Source organism: Bufo bufo, chromosome 3, assembly GCF_905171765.1.
Source record: "Bufo bufo chromosome 3, aBufBuf1.1, whole genome shotgun sequence".
Lineage (NCBI taxonomy): Eukaryota > Metazoa > Chordata > Amphibia > Anura > Bufonidae > Bufo > Bufo bufo.
Window position 1 is genome coordinate 374,108,228 of NC_053391.1, and position 24,904 is coordinate 374,133,131.

Sequence of the window (24,904 nt, forward strand, 5' to 3'; positions counted from 1 at the left end):
GTACCCCAATAGTTTTGTTCAATGAATTCTTATGAATAGAAATCTATGGGGGAGATTTATTATTCATTTTATGCCTGAAAAGTGGCATTAAAAAGTCGCAGGTGTAACTTTTTAACTGCGACTTCCCTTTTTTGCCCGTCCTTGCTACTTTTCTAAAAGGGGGTGTGGCAAAAGTGGGGAAGGAGGCGTGGCCAGTTACAGCGACAAATTTTTCTTCATTTATATGAAGCCAGAAATCTACGGCAGCTCTGAGCTGTCACAGATTTCTAGCTAGTTCCACTGACTGCAGAAAGTTCCCCCAAGGAACTTCTTCGCAACTCCCACTCCGGCAGCTAGTCAAGATCGCTAAGACCAAGCCCGGGAGCTGCTCCATCCGTTTCCCACACATATATACTGTAGGTCATGTCTCTGGATATAATGTAATTGTATAATACTGTGCCCTAACAATAAAGTCTTTTAGTTCTCCTCCCGGACGGGCCTCTTCTGAGTTCGGGCCGCTGCTTCCACTATAGCTACATCCCTGGATGGGACATCTTTGTGGAGTTGCCATGAACTCATTATGCAAATGCACGCTTTGATAAATCTGTCCGCATTGCCTTTGAGAAGAACTGTTATCTGTGTTAAAGTGTAAGATATTTTCTTGTGGTTATCTCTTCTTTGACAGGTTATCAATGACTTGCTCACAGTAAGCAATATGAAGAAATTCATGGCCACTCAGATGAGTAAGAAAGGAAAACAAATGTCTATGCTGATCATAGAAAGTCTGGATAAAAAACTGAGGAAATTGCAAAGGAATAGTCAAGAATATCAGCAGCACCAACTCTTTTATGAAGAGGCAATGGGAGAGAAGTTTTATGATCTTATTGTAAGTAATATACTAGGTATGCGGTATTCTCAGTACGAAATGTCTTCAGTGAGAGTGGTCGTTTCCACAGATAGAGGAATATAATTTTGGAATAAATAAGGCACTTTCATGGGAAGAATGTATTGCTAGAGGACACCAATAAAACAGATTTCCATATTTTCTGTAAGTTTGACGTGACTAAACATCAGTGTATTTGCAGAGCTTAGGCAAAAAGCACGTTGAGAAGCACTGATGCCTATAATGCAGGGTATGTGTACTGGTGCAAAGCTCCATTTTTAAAGCCGTAGTAAACCATACATAAAAGCAGAGTTGCAGTACCACACACAACCTGTGGACCGGTGTGGCAGTGTCCAATTCCAGACAACTTGGAATTGGATGATCAGCAAATAAATATTATCTGCTACCCAAAATATCTTGCTGTAGGAGTTAGAGCAATATGGGTCTAGATATCACCAAGACTGCTCTCTGAGTGCCCTGAGCAGAATGCATGCAATAGTCCTTATTCTGTAAATGGAGAGTGCATTGGTTCCTGATATTCAGCCTGCTCCTAGTTTTAGACCTTTCTCATGTGGATGTGTCCCTCTCAAAAATACATGTTGGACCTTTGTGTCCAGGATGCTTCTTTCTTACCCTTGCTCACTGCCTGGGGTCCACAGCTATGAGTCCAGGGTATTTTTGATAATAGCAAAATGGCATAATATTTTTGTGTAACTATAATATGCTGCCCTTACGAAGGATTACTTATTAAAGGGTCACTGAGTTTTCATAAAACTTTTAATATGTCAGACATAGGGATGAGCGAACCCGTGGAAGTTCGGGTTCGCCGGGTTCAGCCGAACTTCAGGACATAGTTCGGGTTCAGAACCCGAACTTGACCCCGAAAGTCAATGGGGACCCGAACTTGGTTATAACGGAAAATAATAGCGTTCTTAAGACAGAATGCTAAATAAAATGGCCATGGAGGGGTTAAAGGGTTTCTACCACCAGATTTTCGCCTATTTAGCTGTCTGACACTAGTGATCTGCTACTGTCTGCTGTACCTAACCATGTTCATGTATTACCTTTGTATGAAGCGTTTAAGCTTAACCACCTCAGCCCCCAGTGCTTAAACACCCTGAAAGACCAGGCCACTTTTTACACTTCTGACCTACACTACTTTCACCGTTTATTGCTCGGTCATGCAACTTACCACCCAAATGAATTTTACCTCCTTTTCTTCTCACTAATAGAGCTTTCATTTGGTGGTATTTCATTGCTGCTGACATTTTTACTTTTTTTGTTATTAATCGAAATTTAACGATTTTTTTGCAAAAAAATGACATTTTTCACTTTCAGTTGTAAAATTTTGCAAAAAAAAACGACATCCATATAGAAATTTTGCTCTAAATTTATAGTTCTACATGTCTTTGATAAAAAAAAAATGTTTGGGTAAAAAAAAAATGGTTTGGGTAAAAGTTATAGCGTTTACAAACTATGGTACAAAAATGTGAATTTCCGCTTTTTGAAGCAGCTCTGACTTTCTGAGCACCTGTCATGTTTCCTGAGGTTCTACAATGCCCAGACAGTACAAACACCCCACAAATGACCCCATTTCTGAAAGTACACACCCTAAGGTATTCGCTGATGGGCATAGTGAGTTCATAGAACTTTTTATTTTTTGTCACAAGTTAGCGGAAAATGATGATTTTTTTTTTTTTTTTTTTCTTACAAAGTCTCATATTCCACTAACTTGTGACAAAAAATAAAAAGTTCTATGAACTCACTATGCCCATCAGCGAATACCTTGGGGTCTCTTCTTTCCAAAATGGGGTCACTTGTGGGGTAGTTATACTGCCCTGGCATTCTAGAGGCCCAAATGTGTGGTAAGGAGTTTGAAATCAAATTCTGTAAAAAATGACCTGTGAAATCCGAAAGGTGCTCTTTGGAATATGGGCCCCTTTGCCCACCTAGGCTGCAAAAAAGTGTCACACATCTGGTATCTCCGTACTCAGGAGAAGGTGGGGAATGTGTTTTGGGGTGTCATTTTATATATACCCATGCTGGGTGAGAGAAATATCTTGGCAAAAGACAACTTTTCCCATTTTTTTATACAAAGTTGTCATTTGACCAAGATATTTATCTCACCCAGCATGGGTATATGTAAAAAGACACCCCAAAACACATTCCTCAACTTCTCCTGAGTACGGGGATACCAGATGTGTGACACTTTTTTGCAGCCTAGGTGGGCAAAGGGGCCCATATTCCAAAGAGCACCTTTCGGATTTCACTCCTCATTTTTTCCTGAATTTGATTTCAAACTCCTTACCACACATTTGGGCCCCTAGAATACCAGGGCAGTATAACTACCCCACAAGTGACCCCATTTTGGAAAGAAGACACCCCAAGGTATTCCGTGAGGGGCATGGCGAGTTCCTAGAATTTTTTATTTTTTGTCACAAGTTAGTGGAAAATGATGATTTTTTTTTTTTTTTTTTTCATACAAAGTCTCATATTCCACAAACTTGTGACAAAAAATAAAAACTTCCATGAACTCACTATGCCCATCAGCGAATACCTTGGGGTCTCTTCTTTCCAAAATGGGGTCACTTGTGGGGTAGTTATACTGCCCTGGCATTCTAGGGGCCCAAATGTGTGGTAAGTAGGTAAATGACCTGTGAAATCCGAAAGGTGCTCTTTGGAATGTGGGCCCCTTTGCCCACCTAGGCTGCAAAAAAGTGTCACACATCTGGTATCTCTGTATTCAGGAGAAGTTGAGGAATGTGTTTTGGGGTGTCTTTTTACATATACCCATGCTGGGTGAGATAAATATCTTGGTCAAATGCCAACTTTGTATAAAAAAATGGGAAAAGTTGTCTTTTGCCAAGATATTTCTCTCACCCAGCATGGGTATATGTAAAATGACACCCCAAAACACATTCCCCAACTTCTCCCGATTACGGAGATACCAGATGTGTGACACTTTTTTGCAGCCTAGGTGGGCAAAGGGGCCCATATTCAAAAGAGCACCTTTCGGATTTCACAGGTCATTTTTTACAGAATTTGATTTCAAACTCCTTACCACACATTTGGGCCCCTAGAATGCCAGGGCAGTATAACTACCCCACAAGTGACCCCATTTTGGAAATAAGAGACCCCAAGGTATTCGCTGATGGGCATAGTGAGTTCATGGAACTTTTTATTTTTTGTCACAAGTTAGTGGAATATGAGACTTTGTATGAAAAAAAAAAAAAAAAAAAAAATAAGCATTTTCCACTAACTTGTGACAAAAAATAAAAAATTCTAGTAACTCGCCATGCCCCTCACGGAATACCTTGGGGTGTCTTCTTTCCAAAATGGGGTCACTTGTGGGGTAGTTATACTGCCCTGGCATTTTCCAGGGGCCCTAATGTGTGGTAAGTAGGTAAATGACCTGTGAAATCCTAAAGGTGCTCTTTGGAATATGGGCCCCTTTGCCCACCTAGGCTGCAAAAAAGTGTCACACATGTGGTATCGCCGTATTCAGGAGAAGTTGGGGAATGTGTTTTGGGGTGTCATTTTACATATACCCATGCTGGGTGAGAGAAATATCTTGGCAAAAGACAACTTTTCCCATTTTTTTATACAAAGTTGGCATTTGACCAAGATATTTCTCTCACCCAGCATGGGTATATGTAAAATGACACCCCAAAACACATTCCCCAACTTCTCCTGAGTACGGCGATACCAGATGTGTGACACTTTTTTGCAGCCTAGATGCGCAAAGGTGCCCAAATTCCTTTTAGGAGGGCATTTTTAGACATTTGGATACCAGACTTCTTCTCACGCTTTGGGGCCCCTAGAATGCCAGGGCAGTATAAATACCCCACATGTGACCCCATTTTGGAAAGAAGACACCCCAAGGTATTCAATGAGGGGCATGGCGAATAGAAATTTTTTTTTTTTGGCACAAGTTAGCGGAAATTGATATTTTTAATTTTTTTCTCACAAAGTCTCCCGTTCCGCTAACTTGGGACAAAAATTTCAATCTTTCATGGACTCAATATGCCCCTCACGGAATACCTGGGGGTGTCTTCTTTCCGAAATGGGGTCACATGTGGGGTATTTATACTGCCCTGGCATTCTAGGGGCCCTAAAGCGTGAGAAGAAGTCTGGAATATAAATGTCTAAAAAATTTTACGCATTTGGATTCCGTGAGGGGTATGGTGAGTTCATGTGAGATTTTATTTTTTGACACAAGTTAGTGGAATATGAGACTTTGTAAGAAAAAAAAAAAAAAAATTCCGCTAACTTGGGCCAAAAAAATATCTGAATGGAGCCTTACAGAGGGGTGATCAATGACAGGGGGGTGATCAATGACAGGGGGGTGATCAATGACAGGGGGGTTGATCAATGACAGGGGGGTTGATCAATGACAGGGGGGTTGATCAATGACAGGGGGGTTGATCAATGACAGGGGGGTGATCAATGACAGGGGGGTGATCAGGGAGTCTATATGGGGTGATAACCACAGTCATTGATCACGCCCGTGTAAGGCTTCATTCAGACGTCCGGATGCGTTTTGCGGATCCGATCCATCTATCAGTGCATCCGTAAAAATCATGCGGACATCTGAATGGAGCTTTACAGGGGGGTAATCAATGACAGGGGGGTAATCAATGACAGGGGGGTGATCAGGGAGTCTATATGGGGTGATCACCACAGTCATTGATCATGCCCCTGTAAGGCTTCATTCAGACGTCCGGATGCGTTTTGCGGATCCGATCCATCTATCAGTGCATCCGTAAAAATCATGCGGACGTCTGAATGGAGCTTTACAGGGGGGTAATCAATGACAGGGGGGTGATCAGGGAGTCTATATGGGGTGATCACCACAGTCATTGATCACGCCCCTGTAAGGCTTCATTCAGACGTCCGGATGCGTTTTGCGGATCCGATCCATCTATCAGTGCATCCGTAAAAATCATGCGGACGTCTGAATGGAGCTTTACAGGGGGGTAATCAATGACAGGGGGGTAATCAATGACAGGGGGGTGATCAGGGAGTCTATATGGGGTGATCACCACAGTCATTGATCATGCCCCTGTAAGGCTTCATTCAGACGTCCGGATGCGTTTTGCGGATCCGATCCATCTATCAGTGCATCCGTAAAAATCATGCGGACATCTGAATGGAGCTTTACAGGGGGGTAATCAATGACAGGGGGGTGATCACCACAGTCATTGATCATGCCCCTGTAAGGCTTCATTCAGACGTCCGTATGCGTTTTGCGGATCCGATCCATCTATCAGTGCATCCGTAAAAATCATGCGGACATCTGAATGGAGCTTTACAGGGGGGTGATCAATGACAGGGGTGTAATCAATGACAGGGGGGTGATCAGGGAGTCTATATGGGGTGATCACCACAGTCATTCATCATGCCCCTGTAAGGCTTCATTCAGACGTCCGGATGCGTTTTGCGGATCCGATCCATCTATCAGTGCATCCGTAAAAATCATGCGGACATCTGAATGGAGCTTTACAGGGGGGTGATCAGGGAGTCTATATGGGGTGATCACCACAGTCATTGATCATGCCCCTGTAAGGCTTCATTCAGACGTCCGGATGCGTTTTGCGGATCCGATCCATCTATCAGTGGATCCGTAAAAATCATGCGGACGTCTGAATGGAGCTTTACAGGGGGGTAATCAATGACAGGGGGGTAATCAATGACAGGGGGGTGATCAGGGAGTCTATATGGGGTGATCACCACAGTCATTGATCACGCCCCTGTAAGGCTTCATTCAGACGTCCGGATGCGTTTTGCGGATCCGATCCATCTATCAGTGGATCCGTAAAAATCATGCGGACGTCTGAATGGAGCTTTACAGGGGGTTGATCAATGACAGGGGGGTAATCAATGACAGGGGGGTGATCAGGGAGTCTATATGGGGTGATCAGGGGTGATTAGGGGTGATCAGGGGCTAATAAGGGGTTAATAAGTGACGGGGGGGGGGTGTAGTGTAGTGTAGTGGTGCTTGGTGCTACTTTACTGAGCTACCTGTGTCCTCTGGTGGTCGATCCAAACAAAGGGGACCACCAGAGGACCAGGTAGCAGGTATATTAGACGCTGTTATCAAAACAGCGTCTAATATACCTGTTAGGGGTTAAAAAAAACACATCTCCAGCCTGCCAGCGAACGATCGCCGCTGGCAGGCTGGAGATCAACTCTCTTACCTTCCGTTCCTGTGAGCGCGCGCGCCTGTGTGCGCGCGTTCACAGGAAGTCTCGCGTCTCGCGAGATGACGCGTATATGCGTGACTGTGCGAAGGGCTGCCACCTCCGGAACGCGATCCTGCGTTAGGCGGTCCGGAGGTGGTTAAAAACGTAGTTTTATTGATATGCAAATAAGCCTCTAGGTGCTATGGGGGCGTCTTTTAAGCACCTAGAGACTCCGTCTACTCACTATTTCTGCCGCCCAGCGCGTCCCTCCAGCCCGCCCCTCTCCTCTAGGTTGACAGCCTACTTCTCTCCATCTCAGCTGAATTCTCGCGCCTGCGCCGTGTGCTTCTGTATTCGGCGCAGGTGCAGGGACTGTCGGACCGCTACCTGCGCCGTAATCGGCGTAGTGAAGATGCCGGCGCAGGGATCGGTCCGACAATCACTGCGCCTGCGCCGAATACAGAAGCACACGGCGCAGGCGTGAGAATTCGGCCGAGATGGAGAGAAGTAGGCTGTCAATCTAGAGGAGAGGGGCGGGCTGGAGGGACGCGCTGGGCGGCAGAAATAGTGAGTAGACGGAGTCTCTAGGTGCTGAAAAGACGCCCCCAAAGCACCTAGAGGCTCATTTGCATATCAATAAAACTATGTTTTTAAGCTTAACCGCTCCAGACAAAGGTAATACATGAACATGGTTAGGTACAGCAGACACTAGAAGATCGCTAGTGTCAGACAGCTAAATAGGTGAAAATCTGGTGGTAGAAACCCTTTAAAAATAATTAAAAAACTCACTTCATCAACTTGATTTCACAGCCTTGATCGCGCAGGTCTTCTTTCTTCAGGACCTGCGAAAGGACCTGCGATGACGTCACCACGCTCGCCACGTGGTAAGTGCGGTGACGTCCTTTCTCAGGTCCTGAAGAAAGAAAGACCTGCGCGATCAAGGTTGCGTGATCAAATGGATGAGGTGAGTTTTTTAAAATTATTTTTAACCCCTCCATGGCCATTTTATTTAGCATTTTGTCTTAAGAATGCTATTATTTTCCGTTATAACCATGTAATAACGGAAAATAATAAAATCACCCGAACACCGAACCCGAACTTCAGTGAAAAAGTCCGGGTCCGGGTACCCGAACTCGCAAAGTTTGGTACAAACCCGAACTTTGCAGTTCGGGTTCGCTCAACCCTAGTCAGACATATCAAATGTTTTGATCGGGTCTGAGTGGTGAGACCTCCACCAATCTCTAGAATGAGAAGAAGGACGCACGTGCATATCGTGCTGTCCTTCAAGGCTGCAGGGGACGGAATCGCAACAGTACCCTAGACTATTTTTTTTAAAGTTTAAGCTCATTATGCGAGGACTTATCTCTCCTCGTTCTAATGATCATGGGGGTCTCAGCACTCAGAACCATACTAATAAAAACCTTTGATATGTCTACACACACCAGGGGCGGATTGACCATAGATCTTACAGGGAAATTTCCTGGTGGGCCGATGCCCAGAGAGCTGCCCAAACCCTCCCCTCTGCCCCTGGCAGACCGCACATGCTCTCCTGAATTCAACTGCTGTGGTCTGCATCTCACCTCCTAAGCCCCCTGCTCCGTATCTTAATCAGAGACAACTGGAGGAGGAGGAGACGGAAAGTGGCAGCTACTGATGGCCACCACAAAGAGACAGCTTTTCAGTCCTAGCATCATACCCAAACTAACTCTTCAAAAGCTCTTCTTTAGATGACTGTCCTGCATAATCTGATACAAACTGTCGGGTTCTGTCATTTACGGAATAAATCATGCTGGAACAAATCATATTGATTCCAATGAAATTTTGTTTGGTTTCAAAATGTCTCCAAATGCATCCATCGTCTCATGCATGGATGCAGCATTTTCCTCTCTGTGATGAATTCTCTCCCATTCATTCTTTTTTTCTGTCCCTTTGATCTCAGTCCAAAAATATGATGGATGCAAAAACAGATACAATGACATTTGTGCTGAAAATCTGAAATTATCCCATCAGTTCCCTTGTTTTTTTTCACATTGAAGTCAGTGGATGCAATAACTGATGCATTAGATGACAAATTTGTCATCAGTTGCAATGCCTTTTTACCTAATTGCCATCTGAACCAAGAGGGGAAAAGGCAAATGGATAGGATACATATATGAAATAATAGCTATATATGAATAATTTAGTTTTTAGCATTATTGTAGATTAGAGATGGCCTTGCGGTTCGCCCGGCGGTCGTTTCGCGGCAAACTTTGCTCGTTCACGATTCGCCGAACATGTGAACATATGGCGATGGTCGCATGCACCATATTCTCTTGCATTGCACAGAACTTTGACCCATAACACATACATCAGGTGGGACAGGACAGCCAATTGAGACGTTTCAGCACCTGCTTCCACAAAATACAGATTGGGGGGTTTGATATACCTGCTTCTACAAAATACAGATTAAGGGGTGCGATATACCTGCTTCCACAAAATACTGATTAAGGGGTATGATATATCTACTTCCACAAAATACTGATTGAGGGGTGTGATATACCTGCTTCCACCAAATATTGATTTAGGGGTTCTATATACCTGTTTCCACAAAATACTGATTGGGGTGTGATATACCTGCTTCTACAGAATACTGATGAAGGGGTTCTATATACCTGCTTCCACAAAATACTGATTGAGGGGTGCGATACCTGCTTCCACAAAATACTGATTGAGGGGTGCAATATACCTGCTTCCACCAAATATTGATTGAGGTCTGCGATACACCGGCTTCCACAAAATACTGATTGAGGGGTGCGATATACCTGCTTCCACCAAATATTGATTCAGGGGTTCTATATACCTGTTTCCACAAAATACTAAATGAGGGGTGCGATATACCTGCTTCTACAAAATACTGATTAAGGGGTTCTATATACCTGCTTCCACAAAATACTGATTGAGGGGTGCGATATACTTGCTTCCACAAACTGCTGATTAAGGGGTTTGATATACCTGCTTCCACAAAATACAGATTAAGGGGTGCGATATACCTGCTTCCACCAAATATTGATTCAGGGGTTCTATATACCTGTTTCCACAAAATACTGATTGAGGGGTGCGATATACCTGCTTCTACAAAATACTGATTAAGAGGTTCTATATACCTGCTTCCACAAAATATTGATTGAGGCATGCGATTTACCTGCTTCCACAAATACTGCTCTTCTCTAGGGACTTTGGCACAGGGTCATTTTGAAAATGACAGGCAGAGGAAGAGGCAGGCCGTTCCACAGGGGTGGTAGGGGTTGGGCATGTGCACCAGGCCAGAACCTCAGTGGGAAGTTGGAAAAGGTGCGTGCGATTACGTCAAAGGACGCACCAGAGTTGGTTGAGCCACTCAGCCTTCCGCTTCTGCACCCTCCTCATCCTCTGTATCTGCATTCTCCCAACTCTCTGCTGTGTGCACCCCCAAAGACACCACCACCACCATAGCCCCTCCATTCGAGTCAGAGGAATTATTTTCCCATCCAATCCCAGACTTTACCGATGCACAGCCATTCTTGGTATCGGATAAGGAAGAGGAGGTAGCGACCGCTGCCACCCAGCGGTCTGACAACAGTTCCCAGATCAGCCCAAGTACGGAGATCCCCGCTGTTGCTGCCTACTCCAAGATCTCTAATGTCATTGGTGGTGAAGGTGACGATGATGAAGTGTCGATGGATGTCATGTGGGTGCCCACAAGAGAGGAAGAGGAGGGGAGTTCAGAGGGAGAGACAGAGCAGCAGATAGGGGGTATAAGTAGGAGAAGCAGGCAGAACTCGCAGTACACAGGAGGCAAAAGGCAGACTGCAAATGTGTCTGGAGCGAGCCATCCACCATGCACGGTCACATCTGGCTCTCCCAGGACGCCGACACATGCCTCTGCAGTTTCAACACCTGTGACGACCATGTGTAATTGAATTTCCTCATGCCAGCCCACACATATATCCGCCACCACCCATAACAAAGAGAGGTCCTGGTCATATGTATATATAGCAGTATAAAAGGCTTTTTCTGTCAGGTGAATGCCTAATTTTTGGGGCCTCTACTCCAGTGGAAAACAGTTAAATTTTTATCCAGTGACTGCCTAATCTACCTCCAGACACATAATCACTAGTTCTTTTATTTCAGGTGAATACCTAATTTTTGTGGACTGTACTGGCCTACAGTAAAATTGTTATTTACTCACCGTCTAATATACCTCCAGCCACATAATTACTTGTTCTTATCTGTCAGGTGAATGCCTAATTTTTGGGGAATGTACTGGCCTACAGTAAAATTGTTATCCACTGACCGTCTAATATACCTCCAGCCACATAATCACTTGTTCTTTTCTGTCAGGTGAATGCATAATTTTTGGGGCCTGTATTCCACTGGCCTACAGTAAAATTGTTATTCAGTGACCGCCTAATGTACCTCCAGCCACATAATTACTTGTTCTTTTCTGTCAGGTGAATGCCTAATTTTTGGGGCCTGTACTGGCCTACAGTAAAATTATCCACTGACCGTCTAATATACCTCCAGCCACATAATCACTTGTTCTTTTCTGTCCAGTGAATGCATAATTTTTGGGGCCGGTACTCCACTGGCCTACAGTAAAATTGTTATCCACTGACCGCCTAATATACCACCAGCCACATAATCATTTGTTCTTTTCTGTCAGGTGAATGCATAATTTTTGGGGCCTGTACTCCACTGGCCTACAGTAAAATTGTTATCCACTGACCGTCTAATATACCTCCAGCCACATAATCACTTGTTCTTTTCTGTCCAGTGAATGCCAAATTTTTGGGGCCCGTACTCCCGTGGACTAAAATAAAACTTTGCTAGGCTCCAGCGGGGCACATTTTTGAGAGTTTCCCTTTAAGACGCATAAAAATGGCCCCTGATTAAAATACATATTTTTTGTGGGAATTTTTGCCATTGCTCCCCCTCTGGTATATCACTGTCCATGTTGTGGGACTATTTCTGCACTTTTCAGGTTCGCCTGCCATTAAAGTGAATGGGGCCCGCCACGACGCGCGGTTCGCGAACATTTGATCGCGGACGCACGTTCGCGCAACGTCCCGGACGATGTTCATCCATCATTATTGTAGATTTGGTTTTATTTTTGTATATTCATTCTTAAATCCATCGTCTGCTCCTGATATCAATTTTTTCAGGTTTTTTTGCATTTATATTGTTTTTATTTATTATGTTACATTTGTTTCTTTCAGGAGATGGCCCTGCTGAATGCTGGCTATGGTCCTTTATAACTCATATGTTGTACAACAGTACCTGGAACAAAGTATATTTTCTGAATCACTGTACATGGCGCTCCTAATAAAAAAAAACTGTGGTGACTAGTCTTCCTTATTCTTATTACTTTCTACGATCAGAGCATATCAGATCATAGCCCCACTTTCAACTGTCTAATGTTTTCTTCCTCAATCACACGAATACAGAGGTGATCTATGAAGATTCCAGGAAAGCTGGATGGTTTCAGCAAAGTGTAGTTTGCTAAGGCACTTTTCTTTAGTATTTTTATGGGCCTGGATTTTTAGGGAATGTCATCTAGTTGTTGTAGTGGGACATACCATTCCTTCCCTACTCCAGTACAACACTTTCACCTAGCCTGAGGCAAACCCAGGTGTAGTTGCTGGGCTCATTACTGTGGGAATAAACAGAGGGCTGAAATGCTCACTTAGTATCAGAAGCCTGGGAGCTGCATGACCTGTTGGCTGAAAGCCTTAAAGGGCTTCTACCACTTCGTTTTCACATAATTAGCTGTCAGACACTAGCGATCCGCTAGTGTCTGCTCTGCCAAACCATCCTAATATAATTGCTTTTGGGGCAGCCGTTTTGCTAAGAAAAGAACTTTTATTGATATGCTAATGAGCCTCTAGGTGCTATGGGGGCGTCATTAGCACCTAGAGGCTCGGTCTACCTTCACAAATTGCCGCCGCCCAGCGCGTCCCTCCAGCCCGCCCATGTCCTCCTGAATGCGATCCTCCCTGTGAGCGTATGTATTCGGCGCATGCGCAATGAATGTCTGACTGCTTCCCTGCTCAGACATCTCCACTGCGCCTGCGAGATGACGTCATAGTGCTCCGAGGAACAGGCGCAGTGGAGATGTCTGAGCAGGGAAGCGGTCAGACATTCACTGCGCATGCGCCGAATACATACGCTCCGCATTCAGGAGGAGATGGGCAGGCTGGAGGGACGCGCTGGGCGGCGGCAGTTTGTGAAGGTAGACCGAGCCTCTAGGTGCTAATGACGCCCCCATAGCACCTAGAGGCTCATTAGCATATTAATAAAAGTTATTTTTTTAGCGAAACGGCTGCCCCAAAAGCAATTATATTAGGATGGTTTGGCAGAGCAGACACTAGCGGATCGCTAGTGTCTGACAGCTAATTATGTGAAACGAAGTGGTAGAAACCCTTTAAGTTGCTGGCACATGTCGCAGCTGTGTTGCTTTTGTTGCGGCAGACCTAGTCCAATATTTGTACCCATTTGTGACATACTGGACAGGCTGTCTGCCAGTCAACTTTTTAACCAACTTTTGTCTACTTCTGCTGTGCACCTTCTTTTGTTCCAGTCTTAACCCCTTAAGGACTGGGCCTATTTTCATATTTGCATTTTTGATTTTTCCTTCCCACATTCCAGTAGCCATAACTTTTTACATTTTCCATTCACATAGCCATATAAGAACTTTTTATTTGGTGGGACAAGAGCATTTTTTGATAGTACCATTCAATATACCAAATCTTGAAATACAACCGTCACAAAATACACATAGATTTGCATTCACTAATAGTGATCCTATGTGATAAAGAGTACCCTATAATAACGTACCCACTCAGTGTACATAAACATACACAAACAGAAGATATACTGAGACTAAAATGGGTATAGTAGCAAAATATGAATATATTTTATTGAGTGATACTTAAAAAATTATACATAATGTAATACATCAGATAAAAAAGGTGGACTACACCTGAGGGGACATAACATAGTCACACAAAAATAAGGAAAAAAGGGGCAGTGAAGAAACCAAAAAATTAGGACATATATCGAACACCTTGACACATAAGGATATCATATATACAGGGTGGGCCATTTATATGGATACACCTTAATAAAATGGGAATGGTTGGTGATATTAACTTCCTGTTTGTGGCACATTAGTATATGTGAGGGGGGAAACTTTTCAAGATGGGTGGTGACCATGGCGGCCATTTTGAAGTCGGCCATTTTGAATCCAACTTTTGTTTTTTCAATAAGAAGAGGGTAATTTGACACATCAAATTTATTAGGAATTTCACAAGAAAAACAATGGTGTGCTTGGTTTTAGCGTAACTTTATTCTTTCATGAGTTATTTACAAGTTTCTGACCACTTACAAAATGTGTTCAATGTGCTGCCCATTGTGTTGGATTGTCAATGCAACCCTTTTCTCCCACTCTTCACACACTGATAGCAACACCGCAGGAGAAATGCTAGCACAGGCTTCCAGTATCCGTAGTTTCAGGTGCTGCACATCTCGTATCTTCACAGCATAGACGATTGCCTTCAGATGATAGGAGATGTGCAGCACCTGAAACTACGGATACTGGAAGCCTGTGCTAGCATTTCTCCAGCGGTGTTGCTATCAGTGTGTGAAGAGTGGGAGAAGAGGGTTGCATTGACAATCCAACACAATGGGCAGCACATTGAACACATTTTGTAAGTGGTCAGAAACTTGTAAATAACTCATGAAAGAATAAAGTTACGTTAAAACCAAGCACACCATTGTTTTTCTTGTGAAATTCCCAATAAGTTTGATGTGTCAAATGACCCTCTTCCTATTGAAAAAACAAAAGTTGGATTCAAAATGGCCGACTTCAAAATGGCCACCATGGTCACCACCCATCTTGAAAAGTTTCCCCCCTCACATATACTAATGTGCCACAAACAGGAAGTTAATATCACCAACCATTCCCATTTTATTAAGGTGTATCCATATAAATGGCCCACCCTGTAGATCTCCAAGCATACATATGCATATAAAAGACCTATCCAATGTGTCAAGAGATGTCACTAATGTCTAGATCGTATTAGTATGCACCTGCATGTCTCCACATGGACAAAAAACTGCATGTGCACTATACTAAATCCTGCAATTTATTGGCACAATTAGCTACTCTGTGCATGTTGCGGGGGTTAATCTCTGTGATCTCCGTTGTTCACTTTGTGGATGCGGGCGTCTGGGTGATTAATCCCCGCTACCTTTATATATGGTATTACTTACAGCGGTCATTTACATGCATGGGACCATTAAAGTGATTGATTGTTATGCACATGCATGTCTTCATGTGGGATTTAGTATAGTGCACATGCAGTTTTTTGTCCATGTGGAGACATGCAGGTGCATACTAATACGATCTAGACATTAGTGCAGGGCCGATGCAAGGATTTTTGCCACCCTAGGCGAGATAAAAATTGCCGCCCCCCCCCCCCCCCCCCCCGTTATCAGATGATCTGCCCATATCATGACATCACATATGTTCCACCCCTTTCTCAGCATTTCAATTAAAAGAGAGTTATATGTTGCAATAAAGCCCCCTATTAAGAATGGTGGAGAATAACTACCATAACTTAAGCCATAGCTAAAGAAACAAGCATGGGGCTATATGTGTATAACATAAACATATTTCATATGAAAACTTACAATTACTTGGCTTGACACCACTTCAACACTTGGTCGGGGGCTCGGCGGAGCTGATGTGTTTTATCCTAATGAGAAAGATTTCATAATAAGAATTTGGAGAAGGGGCAGAGGGATAGCAGAGCAGGGAGAGGCTGGTGCTGCTACTAGGGGGTCATACCATGGGGGAGTAATAAAGCCCACCATAATGCCCCTCCCAGTAGAAATAATTCTCCTTATAATGTGACAGTGCAAAAAATACCCCCTTGTAATGCCCCCAGTTGAGCTAATGTCCCCATAGTGCCCCCATAATGTGCCAGTATAAAATACCCCTATATAGTGCCCCCAGTAAATGCCCCCATAGTGCTCCTCTCCCCCCTTCCTCCTAGTGCCCCCCATAATGTACCAGTATAAAATGCCCCATATATAGTGCCCCAGTAGATGCCCTCAGTGTCCCCCATAATTTGTAAGTATAAAATACCCCTTCTCAGTGCCCCCGTAGATGACCCCATAGTACTCCTCTCCCACCTTCCCTATAGTACCCACCATAATGTGTCCCAGTATAAAATGCCCCTATACAGAGCCCCCATATAAAATAGCCGTTCTTTGTGGCCTCAGTAGATGCCCCTATAGTGCCCACCAGTAATGTACCAGTAAGAAGTGCCCCCAATGTGCCAGTAATAAGTTCCCCCATGGATGTCCCCCAATAATGTGCCAGTAAAATGTTCCCTCATAGATGCCCCCCAATCATATGCCAGTAATAAGAGCCCCCCCACCATCATGTGTCAGTAACAAGAGCCCCCCATATCCAGTGCCAGGAGCCAGAGCCCCCCCCTATATCACGTGCCAGTAGCCAGAGCCCCCCCCTATATCATGTGCCAGTAGCCAGAGCCCCCCCTATATCATGTGCCAGTAGCCAAAGCCCCCCCCTATCATGTGCCAGTAGCCATAGGGCCCCCCTATCATGTGCCAGTAGCCATAGGGCCCCCCTATCATGTCCCAGTAGCCATAGGGCCCCCCCTATCCCTCTCATGTCCCAGTAGCCATAGGCCCCCATCATGTGCCAGCCCAGTAGCCACCAGTATTGACAACAACAACAACAAAAAAACACTTATACTTACCTCCATGTCAGCGATGTGATGCAGGCCTCTTCCGGCCTGTGTCCTGCGATGTACGGCTCAGGGCTCAGGCGGCGCGATTAAGTCACCGCGCCGCCTGTGCCGGCCTCTGATAGGCTGCCGACCTAGTGCCTGCAGCCTATCAGAGGAAGGGGAAGGGACACACCTCTCCCTCCCCTGCCCTGCTGCACAGCCATCTGTATCGCTGTCCTGAGGACGGTGATACAGATGACTGGAGATGAGCGCTTCCACAATGAAAGCGCTCATCTCCGTGTGACATGTGTCCACAGTCCTGCCTTACTAGAGCAGCGGCGCAGCATGAGGGATGCCGCCGGCCACTTAACAAACATATTTTTTTTTTTAAACCGGACAGTTCCGGCGCCCCCTGCTAAATTGCGCCCTAGGCAGCTGCCTAGGTCGCCTTACAGGTGGTGCCGGCCCTGCATTAGTGACATCTCTAGACACATTGGATAGGTCTTTTATATGCATATGTATGCTTGGAGATCTATATATGATATCCTTATGTGTCAAGGTGTTCGATATATGTCCTAATTTTTTGGTTGCTTCACTGCCCCTTTTTTCCTTATTTTTGTGTGACTATGTTATGTCCCCTCAGGTGTAGTCCACCTTTTTTATCTGATATATTACATTATATATAATTTTTTATGTATCACTCAATAAAGTATATTCATATTTTGCTACTATACCCATTTTAGTCTCAGTATATCTTCTGTTTGTGCATATCTTGTATTGGAAAAGTGAAAAAAAAACTAAATTCCGCCAAGGTTTTGGGGTTTTGATATTACGACATTCACTGTGCACTAAAAATGACATGCCGTCCTTATTCTCCGGCTCAATACAATTACGGCGATACTGAATTTGTATACTTTTTATTTTGTTTTATTACTTTCAAAATTTACTTTGCATCGCCATTTTCTGACAGCCATTACTTTTTTTTATATTTCGGTCTACAGAGCTGTATGACGGCTTGTTTCTTGCAAAACAAACTATAGTTTTTATTGGTACCATTATTGTTTTTTCCATTATGGCATTTAACGCGCAGGAAGTATTTTTAAATATTTAACATTTAACAAATACAGTATGTTTTATTAGTTAAACATATTTTCAGATGCGGCAATACCTTTTTTTATTGTTTATATATTTTTATATGTAAAATTGGGAAGGGGTGATTTGAACTGTTAATAAATATATATAAATATTTTGGTTTCGGTTAGATGCGCTATGTTGAGTTATTTCCTATGGGCAATTCTCCAATCCTAAAGATGGCGCTTTTAGCCTAGCTGTGTATTGAGCATGCGCATGCAACACACCGAGTCAACTGGAAAGACGCCTAAAGTGACGTAGGTGTGTCGGCTCACTTTGATGACGCACAGCTTCTCCGGCCTGGTGTTGATCTGCTATTGGTGCCCAGCCACGCCTGCGCAGAATGTTTTCCACAATGCCGACAACACAGCGTTGAATGAGCCTCCTTGTTTGATAGGTATGTTCGCGATACCAATTCCTTGCTCCTCCCCCTCTTTATCACTTACACCATGTACAACTAATGTGGATATATTGTCCGATCATGTTTCATGCACCTGATTTATATATATTCGGTATGTAGGATCATGTTTCTTACATCTGCTTCTAATGATGATAATGTATTGTCTGCACTATTTAACACTATGTATATTCACTGCACATTGTTGTATGATATGTTATGATTTGTTAAACACACCCACTGGGTCTGTGATCACATGATTTGTATTTTCTTATATAATCACAGTTATTTGAGTTGTGTCTTTGCTTGAGGAAGGCTCGTGACTAGAGCCGAAACCTTGCACCACTTGGGTGAATAAAGGGTTCACCTTCTTTTACTTACTGGAGTGCCGCTCTTTTTTCCGGATTTATTCATTGGGGTCATTAGTCTATTTCCCTTGAGACGTGCACCCGCATTTCTCCCTCGTAGCCAGTGCCGCCATTTTTCTTTTTATATATATATATATATATATACAGTACAGACCAAAAGTTTGGACACACCTTCTCATTCAAAGAGTTTTCTTTATTTTCATGACTATGAAAATTGTAGATTCACACTGAAGGCTTCAAAACTATGAATTAACACATGTGGAATTATATACATAACAAACAAGTGTGAAACAACTGAAAATATGTCATATTCTAGGTTCTTCAAAGTAGCCACCTTTTGCTTTGATTACTGCTTTGCACACTCTTGGCATTCTCTTGATGAGCTTCAAGAGGTAGTCCCCTGAAATGGTTTTCACTTCACAGGTGTGCCCTGTCAGGTTTAATAAGTGGGATTTCTTGCCTTATAAATGGGGTTGGGACCATCAGTTGCGTTGAGGAGAAGTCAGGTGGATACACAGCTGATAGTCCTACTGAATAGACTGTTAGAATTTGTATTATGGCAAGAAAAAAGCAGCTAAGTAAAGAAAAACGAGTGCCCATCATTACTTTAGGAAATGAAGGTCAGTCAGTCAGCCGAAAAATTGGGAAAACTTTGAAAGTAAGGGCTATTTGACCATGAAGGAGAGTGATGGGGTGCTGCGCCAGATGACCTGGCCTCCACAGTCACCGGACCTGAACCCAATCGAGATGGTTTGGGGTGAGCTGGACCGCAGAGTGAAGGCAAAAGGGCCAACAAGTGCTAAGCATCTCTGGGAACTCCTTCAAGACTGTTGGAAGACTATTTCAGGGGACTACCTCTTGAAGCTCATCAAGAGAATGCCAAGAGTGTGCAAAGCAGTAATCAAAGCAAAAGGTGGCTACTTTGAAGAACCTAGAATATGACATATTTTCAGTTGTTTCACACTTGTTTGTTATGTATATAATTCCACATGTGTTAATTCATAGTTTTGATGCCTTCATAGTCATGAAAATAAAGAAAACTCTTTGAATGAGAAGGTGTGTCCAAACTTTTGGCCTGTACTGTATATATAGACCTGACTTGAGAAAGGTTCTGTGAGAGAACCGAAACGTTGTCACTTGATATGTGTGAATAAAGAGCACATTTTATTTTTTAAGGAGTGCTGCGAACTTTCATTATCTATATATTTTTTTTTTTTACACAATAACTTTAACCCCCCCCCCCCCCCCCCTCCATTATGATCTATTATGGTGAATGGAATTCTGACACTTTGCCTGCTGAGCTCAGCATGAAGATTACGAAGACAGGCCTGGGAAGATTCATGGTTAAATGGCCAGTTTCAGCGTCATCGCTGATCCCGGGCATTACAGCTGGGTGCCTGCAGTATTATACAGCCCACACCCGCTGCATACAAGCCCTTGCGCATAATGCCATACATGTATAGCATTATGCGTTAAGGGGTTAAACAGATTTTGGTGTATCTATGGTCAAAAACTATAATAGCTCCAAGGTAGTCTTGTGTCACAGATAGGAATGCCGTGGCTCACTGTGTTGCATTTTCCCTTCAGACTGCCTTACAGAAAAAAAAAATTTTGTCCGGGTTCACATCACTGCTATTTTTTTCCATTGTTCTGCACCGTTAGAGGAGCAGAACAATGGAAATATCGGAGGTGTCGGATAGGGCACATAATTAGAGCTGAACAGACTCCATTGACTACAGCCCATTCAATTTCCCTTTGGAATCCTGTGTTTTTACAATATAAAAAGTACTGCATGCAGGACTTTTTCTTGCGGTCTTTTTAATGGAATCTGCGATGTTGGTTTGAACTGAACCTCCAATGCAGATGTGAACACACCCTTAGGGCTCATGCACACAAACGTATTTTCTTTTCGTGTCCGGTCCGTTGTTTTTTTTGCAGACCGTATGCGGAACCATTCATTTCAATGGGTCCGCAAAAAAGTTACTCCGTGTGCATTCCGTTTCCTTGTGTCTGTATGTCAGTTCTGAAAAAAAATAGAACATGTCCTATTATTGTCCGCATTATGGACAAGGATAGGACTGTTCTATTAGGGGCCGGCCGTTCTGCAAAATACAGAATGCACACGGACGTCAACCGTTTCTTGTGTACCGCAAAATACATTCGGTCATGTGCATGAGCCTTAAGATGCATTTAAAAAGCCAAATACATACTGGTCATAAATTTGAAATTAAAGGGGTTTTTCAAGAGTATAAAGTGTCCCCCAATGTTGCCGGGCCTCCCACATGGAATATGGAGGCTCGTCCCCGTCCCTGCCTGCCATTTGGCTGCTCCCCCCCACCGACACCGGATGTTTTCATCCGTGCATGGGGAGAAGCAGCAGTGGTGGTGCGGGAACCAGGAGCGGGGTAAGTATATTCCATGTGGGGGGACACTTTATACTCTTGGGTAAAAATGGCACAAGCACAATATTCTGGTGCAAAATAAACCTTAAAGATAACTCCTACTATATCTGCCCCACTATGTGTAAAGAGATATAAATGTAATGCAATACATATAGTTACACTTTGTATGGGAGATCTGTTTGCATATCCCATTGTCACACCTCCCATCCCCCACCTTTGTGAAAACAGCTACACTAGGCAGCCAGAAACGCATGTTTGTAATCTTTCTCAATTCAGGAAATTTCTGGGTAAAGGAAGATGAGCATCTAATCAGACACTTGTTTTTGCTTTTCTATTTCTTTGCCCCTCCCGAGCCTTAAAATGGTTGATTTAGTTCTGAGGTCAAATTATACCAAACCTAGAAACATTTTACATGGTGAGACCCAATTTACATGGTAATAACGACATAAGCACTCTGATTAGTTCAGGTACCTCTTTAGATGCAATTAGGGACTCCTAGTGTAAAGATGTAACAGGCCTTGATTACAATTCCTACTGTTTGTATAAACTTCAGACTTCTTCTGGGTGACTGCCAACACTTCCCCCTCACTTACATTTGCATATACGGCACTGTGAAGTGACACTCTCTTTCCAAAGTTCACCCTGGGCTGTTCTTCTTATCTAAGGCAGTAGTGCATGTCTTGCTGTCAGGGAAACTTCTAAACTAAGTTTATTTGCACTGCTCAGATGTACACTATATGAACAAATGTATTGGGACGCCTACATCCCATTCTAAATCATTAGGTATTAATGGAGCTAAAACAGCTCCTATTGTTGTGGGAAGGTTTTTAACAAGATTTTAGAGTTTGTCTGTGGAAATTTTTTACCCGTTTATCCAGAAGAACATTTGTGAGGTCAGACACTGATGACGGACAAGAGGGCCTGGCTCATAATCTCCATTCCAATTAACACCTTAAGGACCCAGAACGAGAATGCTCATCCTAAATGACCGGTATCCCTGCTGCATCCACCAGCATTGGTGACAACGCCGATGCCGGTGGATTAACCCCTCATATGCTGCGGTCAGCGCTGACCGCGGCATATGGGAGGTTTGCGCTCCCTCTCCTCATCCATTGGGTCCCCGCGCTGCGGTGGCGGGGACCCGAAGGTTGCCATGGCAGCCCCAAGCCATTCCAAGGCCTTGGGGCCCGGCATGTACGTAGGCCTATGAGGCCCATCCTCCAGGCTGGGTCTCATAGGCAAACTATCAGTGTATTACACTGTGTAATACACTGATAGTCAGTGCAGTACAATACAGATGTAAACAGGGATCAGACCCTGTAATGTTGAAGTCCCATAGTGGGACAAAAATTAAAAATAATAAAAGTGAAAAAAAGTCTTTTTAACAATAAAAAAAAATCAAGTTTCAATAAAAAAAAAGCCTCTTTCCCATAAAAAGAGACATATAAAATTGTAAAAAATAGAAAAAATAAATAAAAAACAGACATATTAGGTTTCACCGCGTGCATTACAACCTGCTCTATAAAAATATCACGTGATCCACCCTGTCTAGTCAACCGTAAAAAAAAAGTAATAAAAACTGTGCTAAAAATTTTTTTGGTCACCTTACATCACAAAAAGTGTAATACCAAGCGATCAAAAAGTCATATGCACCCCAAAATCATACCAATCAAACTATCATCTCAACCAGCAAAAAATTAGACCCTACCTAAGACAATCGCCCAAAAAATAAAAAAAACCTATGGCTCTCAGAATATGGAGACACTAAAACATGTTTTGTTTTTGTTTAAAAAATTATATTATTGTGTAAAATTTAAAGGGGTTCTCCGGGCTTTTAATATTGATGACCTATCCTCAGGATAGGTCATCAATATCAGATCAGCGGGGGTCCGACACACGGCACCCCCGCCGATCAGCTGTTTGAAGAGGAGGCTCCTCTTCACTGTTTACCTTCTCGCCGTCGCCTCTGCAGCGGTGAGCAGGTGTAATTACACCCAAGCCGTTCCATTCATTTCAATGGGATGGATCGCTCCTATACAAGTGTATGGGAACGATCCGTCCCATTAAAATGAATGGGACGGTTAGGTGTAATTACACCTGCTCACCGCTGCAGAGGCGACGGCGAGAAGGTACACAGTGAAGAGGAGGCAGTGCTGGCACGGCGCACGCCTCCTCTTCAAACAGCTGATCGGTGGGGGTGCCAGGTGTCGGACCCCCTCTTATCTGATATTGATGACCTATCCTGAGGATAGGTCATCAATATTAAAAGCCTGGAGAACCCCTTTCAATAAACAAAAAAAGTAAATATATTAAGTATCGCCATGTCCGTAACAGCCTGCTCTATAAAAATACCACATGACCTAACCCCTCAGGTGAACATCGTAAAAAAAAAATATATAAATGGTGTCAAAAAAGCCTTTTTTTGTCACCTTACATCACAAAAAGTGTAATACCAAGTGATCAAAAAGTCACATGCACCCCAAAATCATACCAATCTAACTGTCATCTCATCCCGCAACAAATGACACCCTACCTAAGACAATTGCCCAAAAAAAAAAATAACTATGGCTCTCACAATATGGAGACACTAAAACAGTTTCAAAAATGCTGTTATTGTGTAAAAGTTAAATAAACAAAAAAGTAGACATATTAGGTGTCGCAGCGTCCGTAACAACCTGCTCTATAAAAATACCATATGACCTAACCCCTCAGGTGAACACCGTAAAAAAAAAAAAGCCATTTTTTGTCACTTTACATCACAAAAAGTGTAATACCAAGCGATCAAAAAGTAATATGCACCCTAAAATAGTACCAATCAAACCATCATCTCATACCAAAAAAAATAAGTCCCTACATAAGATAGTCGCCCAAAAAATAAAAAAATTATTGCTTTCAGAATATGGAGACACTAAAGAATCTTTTTTTTCAATAATGCTTTATTATGTAAAATTGAAACAAACAACAAAAAAAGGTAGTCATATTTGGTATTGTCGCGTCCGTAACAACCTGCTCTATAAAAATAGCACATGATCTAACCTGTTAGATGAACATTGTAAATAAAAAATAAAAAAAATGGTGCCAAAACAGCTATTTTTTGTTACCTTGCCTAAAATCATATGTACCCTAAAATGGTACCAACAAAACTGCTACCTTATCAAGTAGTTTCCAAAATGGGGTCTTTTTTTGGAGTTTCTACTCTAGGGGTGCATCAGGGGTCTTCAAATGTGACATGGCAACTTAAAATGATCCCAGTGAAATCTGCCTTCCAAAAACCAAATGGCATTCCTTTCCTTCTGCGCCCTGCCGTGTGCCCGTACAGATGTTTACGACCACATATGGGGTGTTTCTGTAAACTACAGAATCAGGGTAATAAATATTGAGTTTTGTTTGGCTGTTAACCCTTGCTTGGTTACTGGAAATAATTTATTAAAATTGAAAATCTGCCAAAAAAGAGAAATTCAAAAATTTCATCTCCATTTTCCTTTAATTCAAAGTTTGTAAAATCAGTTTTGAATAATTGAGGGGTGTCGTTTCTAAAATGGGGCCATTTATGGGTGGTTTCTATTAGGTAAGCTTCACAAAGTGACTTCAGACCTGAAATGGTCCTAAAAAAGTGGGTTTTGGAAATTTTCTGAAAACTTTCAAGATTTGCTTCTAAACTTCTAAGGCCCCTTTCACACGGGCGAGTATTCCGCGCGGATGCGATGCGTGAGTTGAACACATTGCACCCGCACTGAATACCGACCCATTAATTTCTATGGGGCTGTTCACATGAGCGGTGATTTT

At 43.1% G+C, this 24,904-nt stretch overlaps 1 protein-coding gene across 1 annotated transcript in view; it reads left to right on the plus strand.

Moving 5' to 3' along the window:
* LOC120993805 overlaps positions 1 to 12,405 on the plus strand; it is a 198,675-nt gene extending 186,270 nt beyond the window's left edge. Inside the window, exons 20-21 of the mRNA XM_040422271.1 lie at positions 665 to 865; positions 12,279 to 12,405. Coding sequence (XP_040278205.1) covers positions 665 to 865; positions 12,279 to 12,317 — 240 coding nt within the window. The 3' untranslated portion in view covers positions 12,318 to 12,405. The remainder of the gene's footprint in view (positions 1 to 664; positions 866 to 12,278) is intronic.
* The last annotated feature ends 12,499 nt before the right edge of the window (positions 12,406 to 24,904 follow it).